We start from the raw sequence: 20,584 nt of genomic DNA on the forward strand, positions 1-20,584 counted from the left end.
CACTGTTCTATGTGCATTTTGTGTGATAAAACAACCAGAGGAGATAGGTACTCCTATTACTTTGTATGTACTATTATTACTGCCATCACCAATCCCTTGTTTTACAGATAAGGAAACTAAGGCACAGAGAGTTATACAACTCACCCAAAGTCTCATAGCTAGTGAGTGATAAGAGTGGGATTTGAATGTGGGTTCTTGGTACAAGTGCACGAAGAGAAAAAGAAGAGAAAAAGCAGTGGGTGTCTGGAGAACTTCAAATGGCTCAGAACTCCAGCATGGGGTAGTAGCAGGTGGCTAAGAGGGAATGGAGAGGATTCCAGAATGGTTAAGATAGCAGTGCTAGTTTGGGCTAGATGAGAGAAGTCCTGAATGCCAAGCTGAATATGAATTTGACCTTACAGGTTAGCAAAGGGACTTGACTGAAAGATTGGGGCCTGTGAGTGGAGATGATGGGTTTGATCAGGGCCCACGTGGGAATTTAAGTAGGAGTCCAGAAAACTGCCCTCCTGAGCTTCCTCTTTCATCTGTTTCTTGCTCAAATGACCCACTCCCACTTGGCGTACAAACATTCCCCGCCATGGATTGTTTACAATCTGTCTTAACCCCTGCCTCCCACTAGATACTAGTCTATTTCTCTACCTTCCTATCCCTATTCACAATAAAACTTCCCAAAAGCATGGTCTCTACTCACTGTCTCCACTTCCTCAATTCCCATTCTCTCCTCAGCCATTTCCAGCCTGGCTCCCACCCCACTACACCACCAAAGTCACCCTCTTCAAAGCCATTTATGACCTTCTTGTAGCCAGATGTGACAGGAGCTCCTCTCTGCTCATCCCACACCAACTCTCCCCACATTGACATAGTGGATCCTGCCCTTCTTCCTGAAACTCTCGGCCTCTGGAACCTTACTTCTGGGTCTCCTCCTACCTCACTGGGTGGATTTTCCTCTTCTGGTGACAGAGGCACCCTTGTGCTCAATCGTGGGAATCCTCTGCTCTGTGTATACTCATTCCCTGTGATGTCTGGTAGCCCACAGCCTTAAATAGCATCTCTCTGCTAAAGACCGTGAAATTTATGTTTCCTACCGTAACCTCCTCTCCCCTGCCCCGAGCTCCAGACTCATGTTCAACTGCCTACTCTACATGGCTCCTTAGCTGGCAAACAGACCTCTCAACCTAACGGGTCCAAACTGACTCCTGGGTTTCACCTTCCAAACGTGCTCCTCTGTTGTTACCACTTTAATAAGAGACAGCATCATCCACCCTCAATCAAACTGAACACCTAATCAGTCCTAAAATCTAGTAATCAGTTATTTAAACTTCTTTTCTAGTACTGGGTTTCTCAGCCTCTACACTATTGACATTTTGGGCTGGATACTTTGTTGTGGGGGATTGTCTTACACTGTACATCTACACTGTACCTTCTAGCATGTTTGGTGTCTTCCTCTAGGAGGTGACAGGATCCACGGCCAGATGCCAGGCCCATTCAGGGTCAGCCCTCTCTGCTAAGGAAGGCCCCAGTGTGGGGATGGGGTACAGCAGGGTAATGTTGAACTGTGACTCATGGCCAGGCAGCCCTGGTACAAACCTAGAGGGCCCAAGAGGCCTTTAGCCCCTAGATGCTGGTACTAGCCCCTGCTCCAGTTGTGATAACCAAAAATGTCTCTGAATATTGCCAAACATTCCCTGGTGGTCAACATTGCTCCCAGTTGAGAACCATTGCCATAATATAATAAATATACAAATGTATCTATCATAAGTGTACATTTGAAGACATTTTCACAAATGGAACACAAGTGTGTAACCAGCACCAGGTCAAGAAACAAGAGGCTGGGCATGGTGGCTCATGCCTATAATCCCAGCACTTTGGAAGGCCAAGGCGGGTGGATCATCTGAGATCAGGAGTTCAAAACCAGCCTGGCCAACATGGTGAATAACTCTCTCCACTAAAAATACAAAAATTAGCTGGGCACGGTCATGGGCACCTTGTAATCCCAGCTACTTGGGAGGCTGAGGTAGGAGAATTGCTTGAACTGGGAGGTGGAGGTTGCAGTGAGCCAAGATCATGACACTGTACTCCAGCCTGGGCGACAGAGTGAGATTCTGTCTCAAGAGACAAAAAAAAAAAAAAAAAAAGAAACAAAACATTATCAGCACCCTAGAAGCCTGCTTGCAATCACTACCTCTTCTCCCCAAGGGGTACCACTATCATTACTTTTTTTTTTCTGTCGCCCAGGCTGGAGTGCAGTGGCATGATCTCTGCTCACAGCAACCTCCGCCTCCCAGGTTCAAGCAATTCTCTGCCTCAGTCTCCCAAATACCTAGGATTACAGGCACCCACCACTACACATGGTTAATTTTTGTATTTTTAGTAGAGATGGGGTTTCACCATCTTGGCCAGGCTGGTCTTGAACTCGTGACCTCATGATCCACCAGCCTTGGCCTCCCAAAGTGCTGGGATTACAGGTGTGAGCCACTGCGCCCAGTGCCACTATCATTACTTCTAACAGCTTAGATAGACTTTGACTATTTTTTACTGTATTTAAATAGTGTTATAGGGTATGTATTCTTTTGTGTCTGGACTCTTTTTTATCAAGGTTCTATTTGTGAGATTCATCCATATTGTTCTGAGAATTGTAGATGGTATTCCATTGTGTGAAGGTACTACGACTTATTTCTCTATTTTACTGTTGACAAGCATTTGGTAGATTCCAATTTGGGGCTATTATGAACAATGCCCCTATGAACATTCATGGTAAATGTCTTTTGGTGATCACAAGTAGTCATTTCTTTCGGGTATATACCTAGGAGAAAAACTGCTGGGTTGAAGGATATGTGTATGTTCACCTTCAGTAGATGTTTCCAAATAGTTTCCCAAAGTAGTTTTTGCCTAACTACACTCCCACCAGCAGTGTGTGAATTGCCAGGATTTCTCCTTGACTTCACTCTTATGGTCACGTGTCACATCCGATCCATCAGTGGGTCCTGATGGTTTCACTTTCAAAACCTAACTGGAATCAGACAACTGCCACCACTCTAGTCTGGCTGTCATCACCCCCCAGCTTGGGGTCTGCAGGAGCCTCCTAATTAGATTTCCAGCTTCTACTCTTGCCATTCTTTAGTTGAACCTTCGCCCAGCAGCCAGAATGATCCTGTTAAATTATAAATTGGATCACATCATTCCCCTGCTCAAAAAATCCAGGCTCCTCCCCAAAGCCTTCAGAAGACCACATGATCTGCCCTTCTCTCCTCCCTCATCTCCAGTCACTCTCTTCTCCACTCACTCTCTTCCAGACACAATGGCCTTGCTGTTTCTTGGACAGTCGGGACTCCTTCTCACTCCAAGGCTCTGCATTTGCTGTTTCTTCTTCTAGAGAACTCTTCCCCCTAGATCTTTGCATAGCTGGCCCTTCTCATCAGTGAGGTCTCAGCTCAAATACCACATCTTCTAGGAGGCCTTCTCAGGCCACCCCTAAAGTAGTCCTCCCTCTTACCCATTATCCCATGGCCCTAGTTTTAAACATACACCCAATCTCAAATGATCTCATCTATGCATTTGCTCACTTATAATCTTTTTCTCCTTATTAGAATTTAAGCCACTTGAGGGCAAGAAGCCAGTTGATCTCATCCACCGACGTATCCCTCGCACCATTGACCGAAACACAGGAGCGCTATCGACATGTGCCGAATGAATGAATGAATGAATGAGCCCCAGGTGTTTAGGAGACCCTAACAGAGGTGCCCCCGTTGTAGGGACGACTCTCACCTGCAGATGGCCTCCTCAGGCCCTTCGGGTGGCATTGGGGAGCCCAGGGCCTCCCAGCGAAGTGGCCAGATTCAGGAACCCTTCGCACAGCGGGCACTAGGACCCTGCGCGGCGCCGCGTCTCGCGGGGGGCGGGCGGGCGGAGGGGGTTGGGGGATCCGCTCTTTCTCCCTCCTAGAGCCTGGTTGCAGCCACTTGTGCGATCCCGGCCCTTGCCGCGGCCGCCTGGCTCCTTTCCGCGCCATGAGCCGCAGGTTCACGGTCACCTCGCTGCCCCCCGCAGGGCCCGCCAGAAGCCCTGACCCAGAGTCCCGCCGGCATTCGGTCGCAGACCCCCGCCACCTCCCGGGGGAAGACGTCAAAGGTAGAGGCCGCAGGGGGCGGGGCCTGCCAGGGCCGGGCGGGACGAGGGGGAGGGGCCGGGGCGGACCGTCTGTTGAAGGGGGCAGGGCCAAGACCGGGGGCGGGGAGGGGTCCCAGCCCTAGGCCTGAGAGGGGAATGGAGCCAGGACTAGGAAACCAAGGGGCCGGGGCCGCGTAACGCAAAGTGTGGAGGGGGAGGGGCCAAACGCGAGGTGGGCGTGGCCACAAGGGAAAGGGGTGGGGCCAGGGAAGGGGTTTGGACGGAGGCGAAGGGGGCGGGTCTGGTGATGGAAGGGCCGGGGTCAAGGTGGAGAGTAGGCCGTAGGGCACTAAAGGGGCGGGGACATCTCGAGTAGGGAGCGGGACCAGAGTGAGGAGGTGGAACTAGGGAAAAAGGGGGCTGTGTGTTGAAGGGGGATGGTCAGGAGCCCCTAAAGGGGAGGCGGCGGGACTAGGTTGGTTTGGGGTCAGGAAAGGGCGGGACCAGTAGGGAATGAGTTGGGCCAGGAGGATGGGAGTGGGGCCTGGGAGGGGGGTGGGGTCGAGGGCGGGAGGAAAACTGAGTCAGGTTTGCCGAGGCAGGTGCCAGGTCAGCGGGTCCTCGGTGCCTGGCGGATCCTCCAATCCTCTAGCTCCCTGGAGGCTTAGCGGACAGCGACTGGGGATCCCGGGAAGGAGACGGGAGGCAGGGAAGTTAGTATGGATCCTGGGCAGCGAGATTCAGGGAGGATGCCGTAGGGTCGCTGATCCCGACTCTTGGGGACCCACTTAGCTCCTTGTCTGCTCGAGCTCCGTAAGGGTTGGGAGGAGCCAGCTCAGGTGGGGTTGGGGGCGTCTTCCTCGCGGGCCCTGTGCAGGGTCTTGTAATGGAAGTTACACGCAGGGCACAGAGTATAGGGGAGGGGAAAGATCCTTCTGGCCTTCGGTGGAGAAGTAGCATCCTGGGTGCGTGCACAGTCTCCCCTCAGGGGGCACTCATCAGGGGTCCTCTCCCTGGCTCTGAGGCCCTCGGGTCTGGAAGGAACAAGGCGAATCGGCTTGTAGTGGCCCCAGCGAGGGGAGGAGGAGGAGGAGGAGGAGGAGGAAGAGGAGGAGGAGGAGGAGGAGGAAGAGGAGGAGGAGGAGGAGGAGGAAGAGGAGGAGGAGGAGGAGGAGGAGGAGGAGGAGGAGGAGGAGGAGGAGGAGGAGAAGAAGCCTCCCCAGACCGCCAGGGGTCGCTGCCGAGCCGCAGGTGAGCTCGCCCCGAAGCAAACCCAAGCGCCGAACCCCCTAGAGTAACCCTTAGGGGGTTATCTGGCGGACCTCCTCATTGTACAGATGACCAAATTGAGGCCTGGAATTCCGAATGGCCCCAGTCCCGGGAACCGAACGCCTCCTGGTTGTGGCCACTTGGATTTCTTGGGCTCCTTCCACTCTTCATCTTTCTCATAATCTCTTTTCTCATTTTCATGAATGACCTTACCAGCCTCCCAGGTTTGAAAGTCAGAAATTCTGGAGCCATTCTCAACCCTTCCTTTTTTCTTTCCAGCAAATCCAACTGATCCCCACGTCTTGGCCATTCACCTCTGAAACTTATCCTGAATCTGGCAGCATCGGTCCCCCCTCTGTCATCATCGCCCTGCTCCGAGCCTCACATGGCCACGACCACATCCTCTCCACTGGCCTCTCTGCCTCCAGTCCTGCCCTAGCCCTCCTCCACAGAAGCCCCCCATCACTTGCAAAATAAAGGCCAAAGCCTTAAGTCTGTCATTCTCTTTCCTCATTTGCTTCTGGTGTTCTTGTCCACATTCATTCTCCCACCTCCATCAGCCAGGAAAACTCCTATTCGTTCTGTAAGTTATAGCTCATTTAACCTTTTCCAAAAACCTTTTCAGTTTCCTCTTCGGCCCACCCACTGCACCCTTAGTGCACACGTCCCGGTGGATGGCAGTCGTTTTCTTTACTTATGGGTATCCTCCATTGGAACATCTCAAGGACAGGGACCATCTCCTTTATCTTTGTGTTCTGAGTTCCAGACCCAGAGCCTGGCACTTAGTAGGTGTGTAATGCTCTAAGATGAGAGGAGGGTGGCTGTGGGATCCTGCTTCTCTACCCTTGCCTTCTCTTCTCTCGCTTCTCATCCCCTGGCTTAGGAATAAGACGGCCCTCTCTTATGTCCCAAGGTGATTGCTGTTTTCCCATTCACACTCTCAGATGCCGGTACTCACACTACTTCGCTGGGGTCGAAGTGAAACACAGCCCCCAAACTTTGGGTGTGCAGGTGTGTATGAGCCTGGAATGCTGTGTGCTGTGGCAGAGGCTGTGTGTGTGTGTGTGTGTGTGTGTGTGTGTGTGTGTCTTGTGGGAGGAGCATCCCCCATTAGTTTTGATGACCTGTGGGGTGGTCAGTGACTCACTCAGTGCTTCTGTGTGTCACTATATTGCCAGCACGTTGAAGGGTGTGCTGATGTGTACATTTCTGTGTCTATCTGAGGGGTGGGTACCTGTGTGCAGGAGTGTATTGGAAGTTCCATCTGGACAATGATTTGGGTGACTTTTAACCTTTTAAGCCTGAAACAGTCTCAAGCACCTCCTCTCTGGCAGATCACTGTATGGGGAAGTAGACAAGGGCTACTTAGGGGAACCCAGCATCTGGTGGTATCTTTCCCATAGCTGTTCTTGTGTCAGCCCTCTAGCCCCTGATAGATTCTCTTTCCACCTCTTGTCCTCACCCAAAGGGAGGGATAGCAGCATGTCTAAGATTGGGAAAGGTTGGGGGAGATGGCGTGGGTGTGTATTATCTTTTACTCTGGGCCAAATGAGTGGGGTTTGCCACTTGAGGGGCTTTCTGCTGCCAGAGGATGAACCATAGGTGAGAACATGACTTACAGGGAGTTAAAGAAGCAAGGCAAGGCCAAGCCTCAAATCTGCCACTAACCCTGGATTGCGGGCCACACACCTCACTTGCTTCACCTGTGTCATGGGAGATTGATGGTGACTTGGATGAACAGAAGTAGACCTGGTGACAGTTGTTACAACTCTGAGATGCTCCCCTATTCCTTTATCTGATCCTCTACTGTGCCTCCATTTCTCAGGGAGGAGTCAGGGCCCTGAAAAGAGCCCTGGGCCTGGTAGGACTAACAGGAGTTGGGATGTGTCCCCATGGAGGGAGAGGGAGCTAACTTATGCTGGGAGGATGGAGCAAGACCACAATATAGCCCATCTGTGTTCTAGCTCAGGCTCTGTGGTGTGACCTTGGGCACACTTCTTCCCCTCTCTGGGCCTTAATATACCCATCTGTAGTATAAAGGAGTTGAACAGGAAGCTATCTAAGGGTCCTTCTAACCATAAAAATGCTAAGATTTTGGATGATTTGGAAGGATGAAGCTGTCTGCCTTCTCTAGACACAAACCTCATGTTTCAGTCTCTCCATCTGTAAATTGGGAAGAATAATGCTGTTATTGGTATATATGTTGGATCTGGAGATCTCCAGTCATCTCATCCCCAAGCCAGAACTCAGAACCTCACTGCCCGGTACCTCAGCCCAAGGTGAGCCCTAGGAATCTCCATGGCAACAAACTGGTTATGAACGGGGCTGCAGTTGCCATGGTGACAGGCTGCTCTCTCTTTCTCTCTCATCCCCCTCCTCTCCCCTCCCGTTTTCTCAATGAACCAGAGCGATCTTTAGGCCTCAGTTCTCCAGGTGGGGTGGGGATCGGGGGGTGAGTGCAGTGAGAAAGGGGTCCGGATTGGGAAAGAGGGAAGATGGACTGAGTCTGCAGAGGAATGAGGGGCTGTTGGGGTGCTGTTGCTATGGTGATGGGGCTGCAGCCTGTTAATTAAACCCCCGGTTGCCACGGAGACAGTGGTGGTTGACGTGCTCCGCAGTGAGCCCTGTGTGTGTGGGGTGTGCTTTGCGCTGGACTCATCAATTCACTGCTACGGTTTTGGGTCCGAGGATGGGGCATGTGGGTGGGGAAGAAGAAGAGTGAAGGAGGGCATTCAGGACCCTGGGCCCATAAGGCCACAGCCAGTGGTGGGTGGGTTAGGTTGTGGGGGTAATGCAGTGGAGATGCGGAGGGAGAGGGATTGAGCCATAAGGAGGAATGCTATGCCTGCCTCCTGTGAAAAGAGGACCCAGTCCGGTGGCTCTAGCTTCCTCCAAACAGCCCCTTGTCCTGGTTCAGTGGATGGAGTCCCGAACAGGAGGTCAAGGGGCTGGGTTCTAGTCCCTAGTCTGTTACAAGTTCACCCCATGAAGAAAATATGAACCTTTCCATTTTCAGACTCCAATTTCACAATAAGTGGAGAGTGGAAAATAATTTATAATATCTCTTCCAGTTCCCAAATCCTGACACTCAGGAGGCAGCTTCTCTGAGCTTTTTTCTCTCTGAGACATATGGTGGGAGGGGGTATGAGTTTGAGAGACTCAGAGTTTAGAAATAGGACCCTCCCTAGCTCTGCATCTTGTGCTGCTTTAGTGAGAGGGTTTCCCTGGCCCCAGATCTCCCCAGGGTTCTTGGTGTGGAGGGGATGCTGTGCTGGCAGCCAGGTTCCTGGGGCTCTGAGCTGTGGGTCACTTTTTACTGGCCAGTGCCAGGCTGGCAGTGTAGTGGGTGCCTGCCATGTGTTTTCTCTAAACCTCACCACAGAGAGTTGGCTGGAGGCCAGAATAGGGCACAGTCTTCCTGAGAGGTGAGGGGTGTCAGTGGAGGGGCTGGGGCCCCCCCTTGGGACTGTCTGCTCACTTGGTCGGGGCTCCTTAGGAAGGGATATGTGGCTTTGGTCTGAGATTAATAGAGCACTAAGAGTTTTCAGAGCAGGAAGAAGTGCCATGGATTATACGACCTAACTCATTTTTACAGACGGGATACTGAGGCCCACAGAGAGGAACCTGATTTTGCCCAGAGATACACAGAGAATTTGGGGGCAGAGGATACGACAGAACCACTATCTCCTGAATCTCAGATGGCTCTTGAGATGGGAACTCTAGTGAAGGTGGACAGATGGGTTCCCCAGGGAAAGAGGAATCACTCCTGCCTTCACCCGTACTCCCTAGAATCTAGGTTTCCCCATGCATGGGCTTAGTCTCTGAGTGGCCAAAGCTGGACCACAAATGAAGGAAAATAACCCCAGGGGAACATGCCAGACCTGGGATTACTGAAAAACCTTAGCATCTCCTTCATTCTACAGCACTTCTCTGACAAACATGCTACACGTGTTTTACTGTTATGCATCTCTGCAGAGTAGTAGAACACAGTGCTGCTGCTGCTGCTAGTGCTGTGTGTGTGTGTGTGTGTGTGTAGAGTGGAGTGGCATGCTTAAAAATTTTTGAACACTGGCTTCTTTTAACCTCTGTCACTAATTCAAACTCATCTCACCCTTTTGGTGGTTTTTTTCTCTGGGAGAGCCAAGAATACCAGTGCCCACAACTTGTCTGAATAGCTAACTCTCCACCCTGAAGGGTCCTTTGGGTGTCCAAAAAACCAAGTGGCAGCGATACTTGATTGGTAGGTCCCTCAGAGGCACTTTTGAGTCAGCTGCTGAAAACTCCACGGTTGACCCAATCTGAAGCCACTGACAAATTGTATTAATACGAGTAAAGCTGAGCCCTGGATCCTGTCCATGGTCCTGAAAAAAGTGCTGTCCTATACCCCGGTCTCCAGGGATATGAATGGCTCTTTAGGATTTTTGCAGGTTTTCTGGAGGCTTCCCCTTCAGTTGCAAGCCAAGAGTCCATTCTAGCCCTGCACCTCTGAAGCCTGAGCACAAGAAAAGGAAGAAAGCACATCTCAGATGTAGTGCCTGTTTGTTTGTTTGTTTGTTTGTTTTTCAGGAGCTAATAATCAGAGGCTGCTGAGGGGCATGGATATGACTGCATCCTTGTCTCTTCTATGGAGGCAAGACCACTTTTATAAGTTCTATCAATGAAGAGAGTCCTAAACTGGAGTAAAGCAAACTGGATGCTAGACCAAATTCTGCCATCCACCGGCATTATGTCCACAGGCAGTCATTTTCCCTCTATGGGCCTTAGTTTTTTCATCTGTGAAATGAAAGCTGTGTGTAAGATACAATGACTGATCTTTTCCCAACCGAAGAACTTTTCTGGAACTTAGAGAGCCAGGGAGAGAGCTAGTACCAGTGTGAAGATTGTTTACCCCGATCTGCTCCTACCCTCAGATGTTTAGATCTTCTAGAGACTCAAAGCTTTCAAACCTCTGATGCCACTTCCTGAGATGTCTGCACCACTGGCTCAAACCTGGACTCTAGGGGCTCTGAGGGGTCCCAGGATGATCAAGCTTCTGGGGGATTGGCCTAAGGGAAGAGGGGAGGAGGACAGAGAGCATGTCGGCTCTGGAAGCCTCAGAAAGCAATCCTGGATTAGGGGATTAGACACTTCTGCCCCAGGAGAAAATCTGGTCTCAAACCGACAGGCGGCCTCATTCCGCCCTCCCCCAATTTGTCCCTGGCCAGCCTCAGGACCGGCCTGTCCTCCCTAGAGGCTGCACCATCCCTGGTGGAAAGTCAGTGGTCCCTGGAACCTGACTGCTGCCTCTTCTGCTCCTCCTCACCAGGTCTTATCTCTAGATCAGTCCGCAGTCAGAAGGTCCCTGGCTGTGGGCTCCAGGGACTTGTCTTGGGGGTGGGACGCTGGGACTCTTGTCAGTCTAAGCACAATGACAGAGTTCCTTGGAACTTCTCAGGCGCTACCCCACCCATTTTAAGACAGATTGGGTCAGTCAGCCCAGTGACCTGAACGCCCCTGGGGGTAGCACATTGCTTAATTATGGGCCCTGGGCTCTACATGCCTCCAGCTCCAATCTCTTGAGCAGTGGTATGAAAGAGGGTCTGGTTCTCCTCCCCCACTTCAGGGCTGGCCTCTCCAGTCTTGCAGAGAGGCTTCCCAAGGGCCCCATGTTCCATGGCGCACCTCCACGGCCACTTCAGTGCCCTTTATCTTCCCCCTGGGGGTTACCCCAGACCCCCAGTCAGGCAGCCGCTGCGGGGCCGCCTCCCCGCGGCCGCGACCTAGTTCCCTGCCGTTATTTTTAGGGCGCGGGATGGCACCTGCCCACGTGCCGGGCCCCGCCCGGAGAGTGGGTGGGGGGAGCTGCGTCTGCTCAAGGGAGGCGAGGCCCTGTCCCCTGAAGCACCCCCTTCATCCCACCCACGCAATCCCCCAGTTTTCGTGCAAGGGGGCCACTAGTCGCGCTCTGCCCGCCCCTCATCTTCTCTTCTCTCTCCCTCCCGCTCTCCCCCCAAAACCCCGCCAGTGGCTCACGCCTCCTGCATACGGGATGAGGTGAGCAGCGCCGCTGCTGAGAGGGGGCGCGCGCGGGTGTGAGCGTGTGTCCGTGTGCGAGTGTGTGTGCGCCGGGCGGGCGGGCACTGCAGCTTCTTCCTCCGTGGAGCGGAGAGCGAGAGAGAGCTACAGCGAACGAGAGAGCGGCGAAGGCGGGTAGAGGGGCGCGGGCGAGGCGGCGCAGCCATCCCCGGACCAGGGGCCGCGCCGCCACCATGCTAAACAACCTGACGGACTGCGAGGACGGCGATGGGGGAGCCAACCCGGGTAAGCTGTGGTCCGGGGGCGGCGGGGGAGGGGGCAGCGAGGAGAGGAGGCAGCTCTGGGGTTAGAGGCGGAGCGGGGGCCACCTCCTTCAGAGAGGAGGCTGGGACTGACCCGGGCGGTGGGCGCCAGTTGCAGCCTGGAGCTCAGCTCCATTGGAATGCTCCGGGCGCTGTCCAAGGTGCTGGAATGCGCCGCGCCCGGGGGCAGAGCTGCGGGCCGGGGGATTATCGCTGCCCACGGCTTCGGGCTGACTTGGGTTCGCTAAACCGAGGAGGCGGTGGGAAGGGGATAGAAGACCTAGAATGGGCTGATGTGGAGCTCGACGGCGGGAGGAGGGCTCCTTTCCCCGACAGGGGACCCCGGCGTCCTGGCGCAGAGCAGGCACCCGTGGAGCCGGGGGGCGCAGTCTGCTGCAGTCCCTCGTTCTAAGACTTCCATCTGGAAGATGGGGGAAGAGGTGGCTGTGTGTGTGTGTGTGTGTGTGTGTGTGTGCGTATGTGTGTGTGTGCGTGTGTGTGTGGGGGGGGGAGGGGGTTGGAGCCATATGACAGCCCCCCGTCCGGGCTGTGGTGTCTCCTTAAGACACCCAGATTGTCCCCTTGGTGCAATCTGGGACCCCTCCCCCAAGGCTTCCCAAGGTCCGACCTCAGACTGAAGCGTACTTCCTCCATAGATTTTCAGCTCTACTTTGCAGAATCTCTCTCTCGCTTTCCCGTGGGTTCCTATTCAGGACGGGAAGCAAGATCACCCTCCTTTCTTCCCTCTTTCCCCCTCCTCTCAGTTCCCTGGGGCGGTCCAGGGCGGGGCGGGGGGGAGTCTTTTTAGTTAGCTCTGCTAGCTTCCCCAGTGAGGCCTCAGAAATGGGGTCCCAGTGGCTGATTCCTCAGCGCCGCGACGCGGACACTGCGGACGCGCTGCGGTGGGTGCGGAGACTCGCAAGGAGCCGAGGGGCTTGCGACAAGTCCTTTCGCTGCTCCCGCTCTCCCCCGCCCTCCTCCGCGGCTTCCTTGCTCCGAGGTCTTGGGGCCAGCCACCCCCTCAGGCTCCCAGGCCCCCCGCCGCCCCCGAGCGGTCTCAGCCATCTATCACGGCTGTCAGCCACCCCCACCCCCCACTCTCCAGCGGCGCTGCGTCCCCTGCGCACTAGCGCGCCTCCCGCGCCTGCTGTCTGCGCTCAGCGCCTTCAAACGTTCCCCTGGGCACTGCTTGACCCTATGAGCCTAGACTCCAGCAGATCCCTCTGGCGGATGGCGCCTAGGGCTGAAAGAGCAGGGTCTTCTAGGGATTGGCAACCTTGACTCTGAGGTCCTCCGGATCCTGGATCTCAGGGCCAAGTGGTCGCTTGGAAAGGCTGGGGACACCAGGGTCCCTGATCCTTTGTCTGACTCCCCCCCACCCCCCGCCGCTTCCCGCAACTCCTCATTCCTCCTGGGGGCTGAGTGGTATACAGGTGCCAGAACTTCTAGCTGGCCCTCTCATCCACCTCCCCAGTGACCCTGGGATCACCTCATCCAGCGTCCGCCCCCTCCCCCGCGGGCTTCTGGCCGGAGGGGGAGGGGGTTTGGCAAAGTTGAGTCTGAGGCAGCGCCAGGCATCCCGACGCGGATCTTTCCATCCGGGATCCCCTTCAGATGCCTCCACTCTGAGAGGGGGACTCAGATGGAGAGCATCTCTCTGTTCCCTCAGACACCAGGTATGGTCCCATTTCCCAGCACCCGCTTTCTCTGCCAAGGTTTCACCAGGCCTTGGGGTTTCCACAGGGGCTCAGGAGGCCTAGAAAAGAGGCATCAGTGTGTGTGAGGCAAGAGTTGAACTAGGAACTCGCTTCAGTTCTATCCCCTCTCCGTTAGTTTCTAGACACTGAGTGCAGCGGACCCATCTGGAGACCTTCTTTCTATACATAGGGTCCAGGACCTGGAACTCAAATGGCCAGAACCTGGGTCATGTGCTGTGGGTCCCAGAGAGAGAAGTCCCCCCTCCTCCAAGCGGTGCTTGGAGATGGTGGTAGGAGGTGCTAAGGACCTTCTGGGCTTGAGAGAGGACCATCAGGCCAAGAGCCCCTGACATCTCTGATTCTAGATTCTTGGGGATGTACGGGAAGGAACTGGTTGCTGACCTCGGGCAGGTGGGGATGGCCCGAGCAAGAGGGCACTTCTGGACTAAAGAAGAGCCCAGGGATGTGTCCCGGTCTTCATTCCCCTTGGGGTCTGACGCCCCGTCTCCCTCTCGGAGCTGGCCTAGGGATTCCCCCAGGCCCAGCCCCAGGCCCCGGGGAGGCTTCTTAGCCTGCGCCGCTCGCCTGTTTCCTCCCCGGGAGCTCTGGCCGCCGCAGCTTAATTGAAAGCCGATTCGGGTTGAGAGCTCCCAGGGGGCGGGGGCGGGGAGGGCTCAGCCTCAGTCTGGCCCTGCCTCTCGCGCGCGCGCCGATCGGCGCTCCCGCATCACCCTTACTCTTGGCTCCGGGGAATCAGGGCGAGTTTCCCCTTAGCTGTTCTGGTCCTTTGAGAACTCGGAAGCTCATTCCCCATCCCCCTCAACCAGTGCGCCTGGCGTTCAGGGAGGGGACGAAATCAGCCCTGGCTGACAAGTCCCGGGAGCCTGGCGTCCCGCCCAGGCAGCTACTGGAAAGGCGGGACCCAGAACGAGCCTACCTAGCCGCCCTCTCCCCTGCCCTCATCTCCTGGCCCGGATCCGGCCTGGAGTCTGGCTCCGCGCTGCGCGCCGCGTTACATAAGCGGCTGCGGGCGCGCGGCCGGCTAGGCTCGGCGCTGCGCTCTCGGCCTGCGCGGTCGCCATGGAGACCGGCGCGGGGCCACCTAGTTGCAGGGTCTCGGGCCAGGAAGCCCCTATTCCTGTCCCCTGAGCGCCACCCGCCTCCGCGAAGGAGGAGGCGCTTGGGAGGGGGTGTGAAAGGCAGAGGGGAGGGGTTCTCCTGTCTGGTTGTCCTGGCCCTAAGAGGGGATGCTGCGGGGAAACGGACCCAGCTCCATAGGAGACAGGACCCCAAAATCTTGCGGCTGGATATGCGGCTGGAGATGTGGGATGGGGAGCCCCGGCTGGGTGGGCACCAAGTATGTTAATAATAATCGCAATTGTAATGATAGCAATAGCCACACTCGTGGCGGGCACACCTAATATGCATGATTTAATTTAATCCTAGCAACAGCCCTATGAGTTAAGCTTGGTTAGTATCCCTTTGCAAAGGAGGAAACTGAGGCGTAGAGAATTTGTGACTTGCTGAAAGTGACGACGCAGCCAGTGAAGCTGGGACTGGAATGTCAGTTTCCATAACTCCAGCCCCCTTTTTTAACCGTTAGGAAACATCCTTTCACCTCAGGTCCCCTCAGTCTCTAGTCCACACCATGATGTGCTGAGAACAGGAGGCATACTATCAGCATTTTAAAAGGAACTCTTCCTTGTTTCTCCTGTTCTCTGGTCCCAGAGAGCTCTTCTGAGACCCTGGGGTCCAGAAGGGAGCCCTGGAGAACTTAGCACCAAAGACTTTTCCTGAGCACCTATTATGTGCTGGGAGGTGGGTCTCTTATTCCCAGGAACTCACATATGTGAGAAGAAAGAGCTGACGATTGCACCCTATTTGACAACCGGGAGTTTCTGCCTTGATGGATGAGGTGGAGGTGGTGGCAGAAGACTGGGTGGTGGGTTTCTTTGGAGCAGGCGAGGCATCACTCCTCCTGGCCCAATTTTTAGTCAGGAAGAGATTGGTTTTATAACAGAGACAGGCCATGCTCTGGCTGGGTGACTGAGGAAGGTTTCCCGGAGGTAGAGAGGAGGATGGGGAAGACGCAGATGGATGGAGATGGGGAGAAAGGGATGTCAGCCATCGAGGGGACAGGAGAATCTAGGTGCCTAGGGCCTCAATTTCACTTGGAATTTGATCAGCGGGGAGTTTCTCCGGTGTCCAGAGAGATGTCAACTGCTGGAATTCAGCCCCGGAATTGAGGAAGGGTCATGGCTGAAGCCAAGGAAATGTACCTATGGGGCCTCTTATATCTTTCTGAAGGGACCTTCCCCCCTGGTGCCCAAGATACTTTCTCCTCGAGTGATCTCATCTAGGCACATGGCTTCACACGCATACTACACATGTTTACATAGCTTACCCCCATCTCTTTCTCCTGCCTAGCCTCTTTGCTGCATGTATCCTGATTCGTATATCCAGGTGGCTTCTGCATGTATCCACTTGAGTGCCCTACAGTGCCTCACCCTCAGCTAAATTCAGTATCTTCCCCACCTCCAAACTCCTTCTCTTCTAGTCTTCCCATTTATCAAATAGCACCATCATCCAACCATTCACCCGTGCTAGAAACCGCAGACATTATCCTAGGTTCTTCCTCTCCCCCTCCCCAAACATCTGGCATGGAAATATGCCAATAATTCTGTCTGTTGCTCTACATTGCTCTGGTCAGGCACATCATCAGCCCTTACCTGGGTTACTGAAAGTCTCTAACTACGGTACTCTGTTTTCTTCACCTAAAAGCCAGAGTGATGGCTCTAAAACATGGGTTTATTCATGGTATTTTTTTTTTTGCCTGAAACTCTTCAATGACTCCCCATTGCCCTCTGGATGAGGTTCACATTCTTGAACACGACCTGCTAATCATTTAAGGGACCAGCCCGCGCTTCCCTTCCCAGGCTCACCTTTTCACTTTTCACTGCCCCTTCCACAGACTCCAGCCAGATCATACTTCATTCCTCTAACCCACTCTATTCACTGTCACCTCTGGGCCACTGAACATGCTGTTCTGCTATTCTGTCTGCCTGGAACACCCTCCCTTCCTCCCTCCCAGGCTAGCTCTTACTCATTCTTCAGCTTTCAGCGGACACGTCACTTCCTCTGGGAAGCCTCCCATGACCTCCCAAGCTGGGCTGGATGCCTCTCCTGTGTCCCAGTCCCTTGATCTTCTATCCTAGAATTGACCATGCCAGATTGGAAATTCCTGGCTACTGGTTTGTCTCCCTGCACTTGGGTTGCTTTCCTGAGAACAAGGATGATGTCTTCTGTGTCTTACCCTGCTTCCCCCATGCCTGTATTGGCACACGGTAGACACTTGGTAAACACATTGTGAATGAAGATGAATAAAGGGCATAGGAGATGTCAGAGGGGGTCACTTCTTCAAGAAGTGGCACATCCTTGGGGCCTTGATCTGTAGTGCTCCTGGAAGGCAGACCTTCTCCACTGGGAAAGAACATGCCTCCACCCCAAACACCGGTATGAGCCCAGCTATAGTTAAGAAGGAAACTCTGGAGAGTCTTGGGGTGTCCTGGTAAATGGAATAGGACCCCCAAGAGCAAGGAAGCACTCACACATCTGTTAATACGCAGTGCATACCAGCTAGTGCATTAGGCTCTGTATACATGCTGTCAACTGCAACCCTGCAAGGAAGGTGGTATTAGCCCCATTTTCCCAATGCGCGAACTGAGATTCAGAGGGCTACTGTGGCTACACCACTGTATGCCCAGGTGGTTGGACAACAACTGATTGGTTCCAGATCCCTGACCCCTCTCCCTTCTCAGGTGATGGCAACCCCAAGGAAAGCAGTCCCTTCATCAACAGCACTGACACAGAGAAGGGAAAGGAGTATGACGGCAAGAACATGGCCTTGTTTGAGGTGGGCTGCTAGGGCTGTTGGGCCCCCACCTACAATTCATTATCCTGATTCATCAGCTGCTCTCTCCCTCCCTCCCTAGGGAGCAATACCCTCATCTCCACCCCTCCCTTGAGTCTACCTTCTTCCTTGAGCCTCCCCATCCCTCCTTTTCCCTCCTGGGATTTACTCCCTCTGCTCCCTGCCCTCCTCTCCTCATCCTACCATTCTTACCCCGTTCTCCTCACCTGTTCCTCCTCCTTTCCCATCTCATCCCAACCTGAATAGTTTCGTGCTCCTTGTCCCCATCTCTTCCTCTGCCCCTCGCCACCCAGCTCACTCCACTTGCTCCCCCAGCCTCCTAGCACTGACACCCTCCCTCCACAGGAGGAGATGGACACCAGCCCTATGGTGTCCTCCTTGCTCAGTGGCCTGGCCAACTACACCAACCTGCCCCAGGGAAGTAGGGAGCATGAAGAGGCAGAAAACAATGAGGGTGGAAAAAAGAAGCCGGTGCAGGTGAGGACCTCGGGGGATGAGAAATGGAAGAAAAGAGACGGATGGGGGGTGGGGGAGGATGGGGGAGGAAAATGGATTTGAATGGAGGGAGGGAAAGGGGATACAAATCAGAAAGAAGAGGGATGAAGGGTTGAGGATAGAGAGAAGAGGAAGGTGGGGGCAGAGAAACATGGAGGAGGAGCACACCTGGGGTGTTCGTAATGATGAGGACTGCAGAGACTGATGCTGGCCTCCCTGGCAGGCCCCACGCATGGGCACCTTCATGGGCGTGTACCTGCCGTGCCTGCAGAACATCTTTGGCGTCATCCTCTTCCTGCGGCTCACCTGGGTGGTGGGCATTGCAGGCATCATGGAGTCCTTCTGCATGGTGTTCATCTGCTGCTCCTGTGTGAGTGACACCCCTCCCCTCACCACCCCCTGACAGCTGGGGCTTGGCAGAGGCCTGGGGGTGGGAGGTGGGAGGATGGAAGCATGAGACCTGAGCTTTTTATAGGAACCACTGCTTATGATCTTTGAGAGTAAATTAGGCCTGACTGGTCCTTCCTGCATCTCACAGGCTTGTCCTTGATGGCTGTTAACCAGGTTTCACCTGGATCTCTCTGTGTGTAATTACACAAGTGATGCAGCTCATTGATGGAAATGATAAGGGTAGGGAAGAAAATAAAATTCACCTATAATCTTACAATAGTTAACATTTTGGCAGGTCCAGACTCACAAAAATGAGATTACATGTCACAAACAGCATTGTAACCAAATTCTTCCCATTCTCTCTAAAAAAATCAAATATTCGCCAAACACCTACTTCTTGATACATTTACGTGTCCTCGTACATAACCTTGAGACAGCTCTGCATGTGAGGTACGCAGTGTCGGAGCTGTTACTCCTATTCTATAGATGGAGAAACTGAGGCTTGGAGAAGTGAAGTGAGTTGTCTCAGGTCAGGCAGCTGGTCTGAGACCAGGCTGGGATTTCCAGAGCTCTCTGATGCCGTGGCTTGCTTGGGCTCCTTCCGTTCGCATGGTGAATAAGGTTTTCTTGAGAAGAAGGACTTGGCAGGAGTAGAAGTTGGAACAGGTCCAGGGAGCAGCTCAGCAGAAGAGAACCTGTGGGTTTGGCTGGTGTTTATGGGGTATAAGGCTTGGCCCCCACCCAGGCCACTGCGGCCCCTACCCCAGCCACCGCTCTGATGATCTCTTTCCTCACAGACGATGCTCACGGCCATCTCCATGAGTGCAATTGCAACGAATGGTGTTGTGCCTGGTAGGTGACTGGGGCTTTGTGGGGAGGGAGGATGGCTGGGTGGAAGGAGGGATAGTGCCCTGGGCTTTGGGGGACATCAAGGCCCAAGAGAGGTAATATTCTAGACTAGGGGGCTGGGCTGTATCTGTTTTCAGCCCTACTGGGGGCAGAGGAGGAGGCAGCTCTAGGTGTTGAATAGGGCAGCCCTCCCCCCACTCATCCTGAGACCCTCCTCTCCACCATCCGATTTTCTGAGCCATGACTTCCTTAAAGGGGTAATTAGCAACATGGTAATTAGTGCTGCAAAATCCATGCAGAGTGGTTGCTTGGGTCTCTCACCAGTCCCCTTTCTAGGGCTGCAGCCCATAAGCCTGTGAGGCCTGGAGCAACCCCCTTCTGCCTCTGTCACTGAACACCCCTCACCCCTTACGGCAGCCCAGTGCCCCCGACCCTCTCGCTGATACCAGATTCTCCCTGCAGCTGGTGGCTCCTACTACATGATTTCCAGGTCTCTGGGCCCAGAGTTTGGGGGCGCCGTGGGCCTCTGCTTCTACCTGGGCACTACCTTTGCAGGAGCCATGTACATCCTGGGCACCATCGAAATCCTGCTGGTAAGAGGGGCTGAGGAGGAGGTGTGGAACCCCAGGTTGTCAGTCAGTTAATCAGTGCTCCCTGGACACCTCCTATAGGCCAGGCCATTCAGTGAGGCCAAAAATGTGGTTCAGTAAGGCCAAAGTCAGATGTGGTTCTGTTTCTAAAGAGTTCACAGTCTAGTTGGGGAGACAAGATACAATAATTATGTAACATACACAGCTGTCGTTTATCAGGCCCCCACTGAGCTCTCAGCATCTTTCCAAGTGCTTTCCAGCCATTCTCTTGTATCCTTACGAGGTTTAAGTATTACGATGCCCATTTTACAAATGAGAAGCTCAGAGAGGTGAGATAACTTCCTCAAGGTCACTCAGCTCTCAGATAGGCGGCAGAGGTGGGTTGATGAGTTAAAATATGGTAGAAATAAAAACAGTAATGTTATGCAGCAGCTACCATTGTGTGATTGCCTCCCAAGGGGCACGGACTGTGCTAGGTACTCTATGATGTTAATGGTAGATGGCTGGTGGCTATTGGATTGCAAAAGAGAAGAACCAGGGGAGGGACCCGTATAAAGACATCTGTTGGGAATAGTGACTGATGGAGAGAAACCAGGTTGCTGGGCAGTGCTTGAAGTCAGGACTGGTGACTTAGGTCTCCATCCTTCATCCCCTTCCTGTAGGGCATGGGTGCTGAAGAGGTGTCCCTGGTGGATAGGAAGTAGAGCTGACATGTCCCAAGCCCCTACTCTGTGCAGGCCCCAAGGCTTGAAGTATATCATTTTATTTTATTGTCATGACTCTCTCATGAGTTAAAGGTGGCCATTTTATTTTATTTTATTTTTTATTTCTTTTGAGACAGAGTCTCACTCTGTTGCCCAGGTTGGAGGGCAGTGGTGCAATCACTGGCAGCCTCGACTTCCCAGGTTCAAATGATCCCCCCCACCAGTTCAGCCTCCC

At 53.8% G+C, this 20,584-nt stretch overlaps 1 protein-coding gene across 2 annotated transcripts in view; it reads left to right on the forward strand.

The window, feature by feature from the left end:
* The first annotated feature begins 4,007 nt into the window (after positions 1 to 4,007).
* The window catches only part of SLC12A5 (solute carrier family 12 member 5), a 38,430-nt gene continuing 21,853 nt past the window's right edge, over positions 4,008 to 20,584 (forward strand). Inside the window, exons 1-6 of one of the 2 annotated variants that reach the window (XM_016938021.2) lie at positions 4,008 to 4,128; positions 17,209 to 17,303; positions 17,667 to 17,798; positions 18,040 to 18,186; positions 19,004 to 19,058; positions 19,518 to 19,648. In XM_016938021.2, the coding sequence (XP_016793510.2) occupies positions 4,008 to 4,128; positions 17,209 to 17,303; positions 17,667 to 17,798; positions 18,040 to 18,186; positions 19,004 to 19,058; positions 19,518 to 19,648 (681 nt within the window). Of the gene's footprint in view, positions 4,129 to 11,279; positions 11,677 to 17,208; positions 17,304 to 17,666; positions 17,799 to 18,039; positions 18,187 to 19,003; positions 19,059 to 19,517; positions 19,649 to 20,584 lie in introns of those variants that run through there. The other variant, XM_016938022.4, reaches the window with a different exon arrangement.

This window comes from Pan troglodytes, chromosome 21 (assembly GCF_028858775.2).
Source record: "Pan troglodytes isolate AG18354 chromosome 21, NHGRI_mPanTro3-v2.0_pri, whole genome shotgun sequence".
Taxonomy (NCBI): Eukaryota; Metazoa; Chordata; class Mammalia; order Primates; family Hominidae; genus Pan; species Pan troglodytes.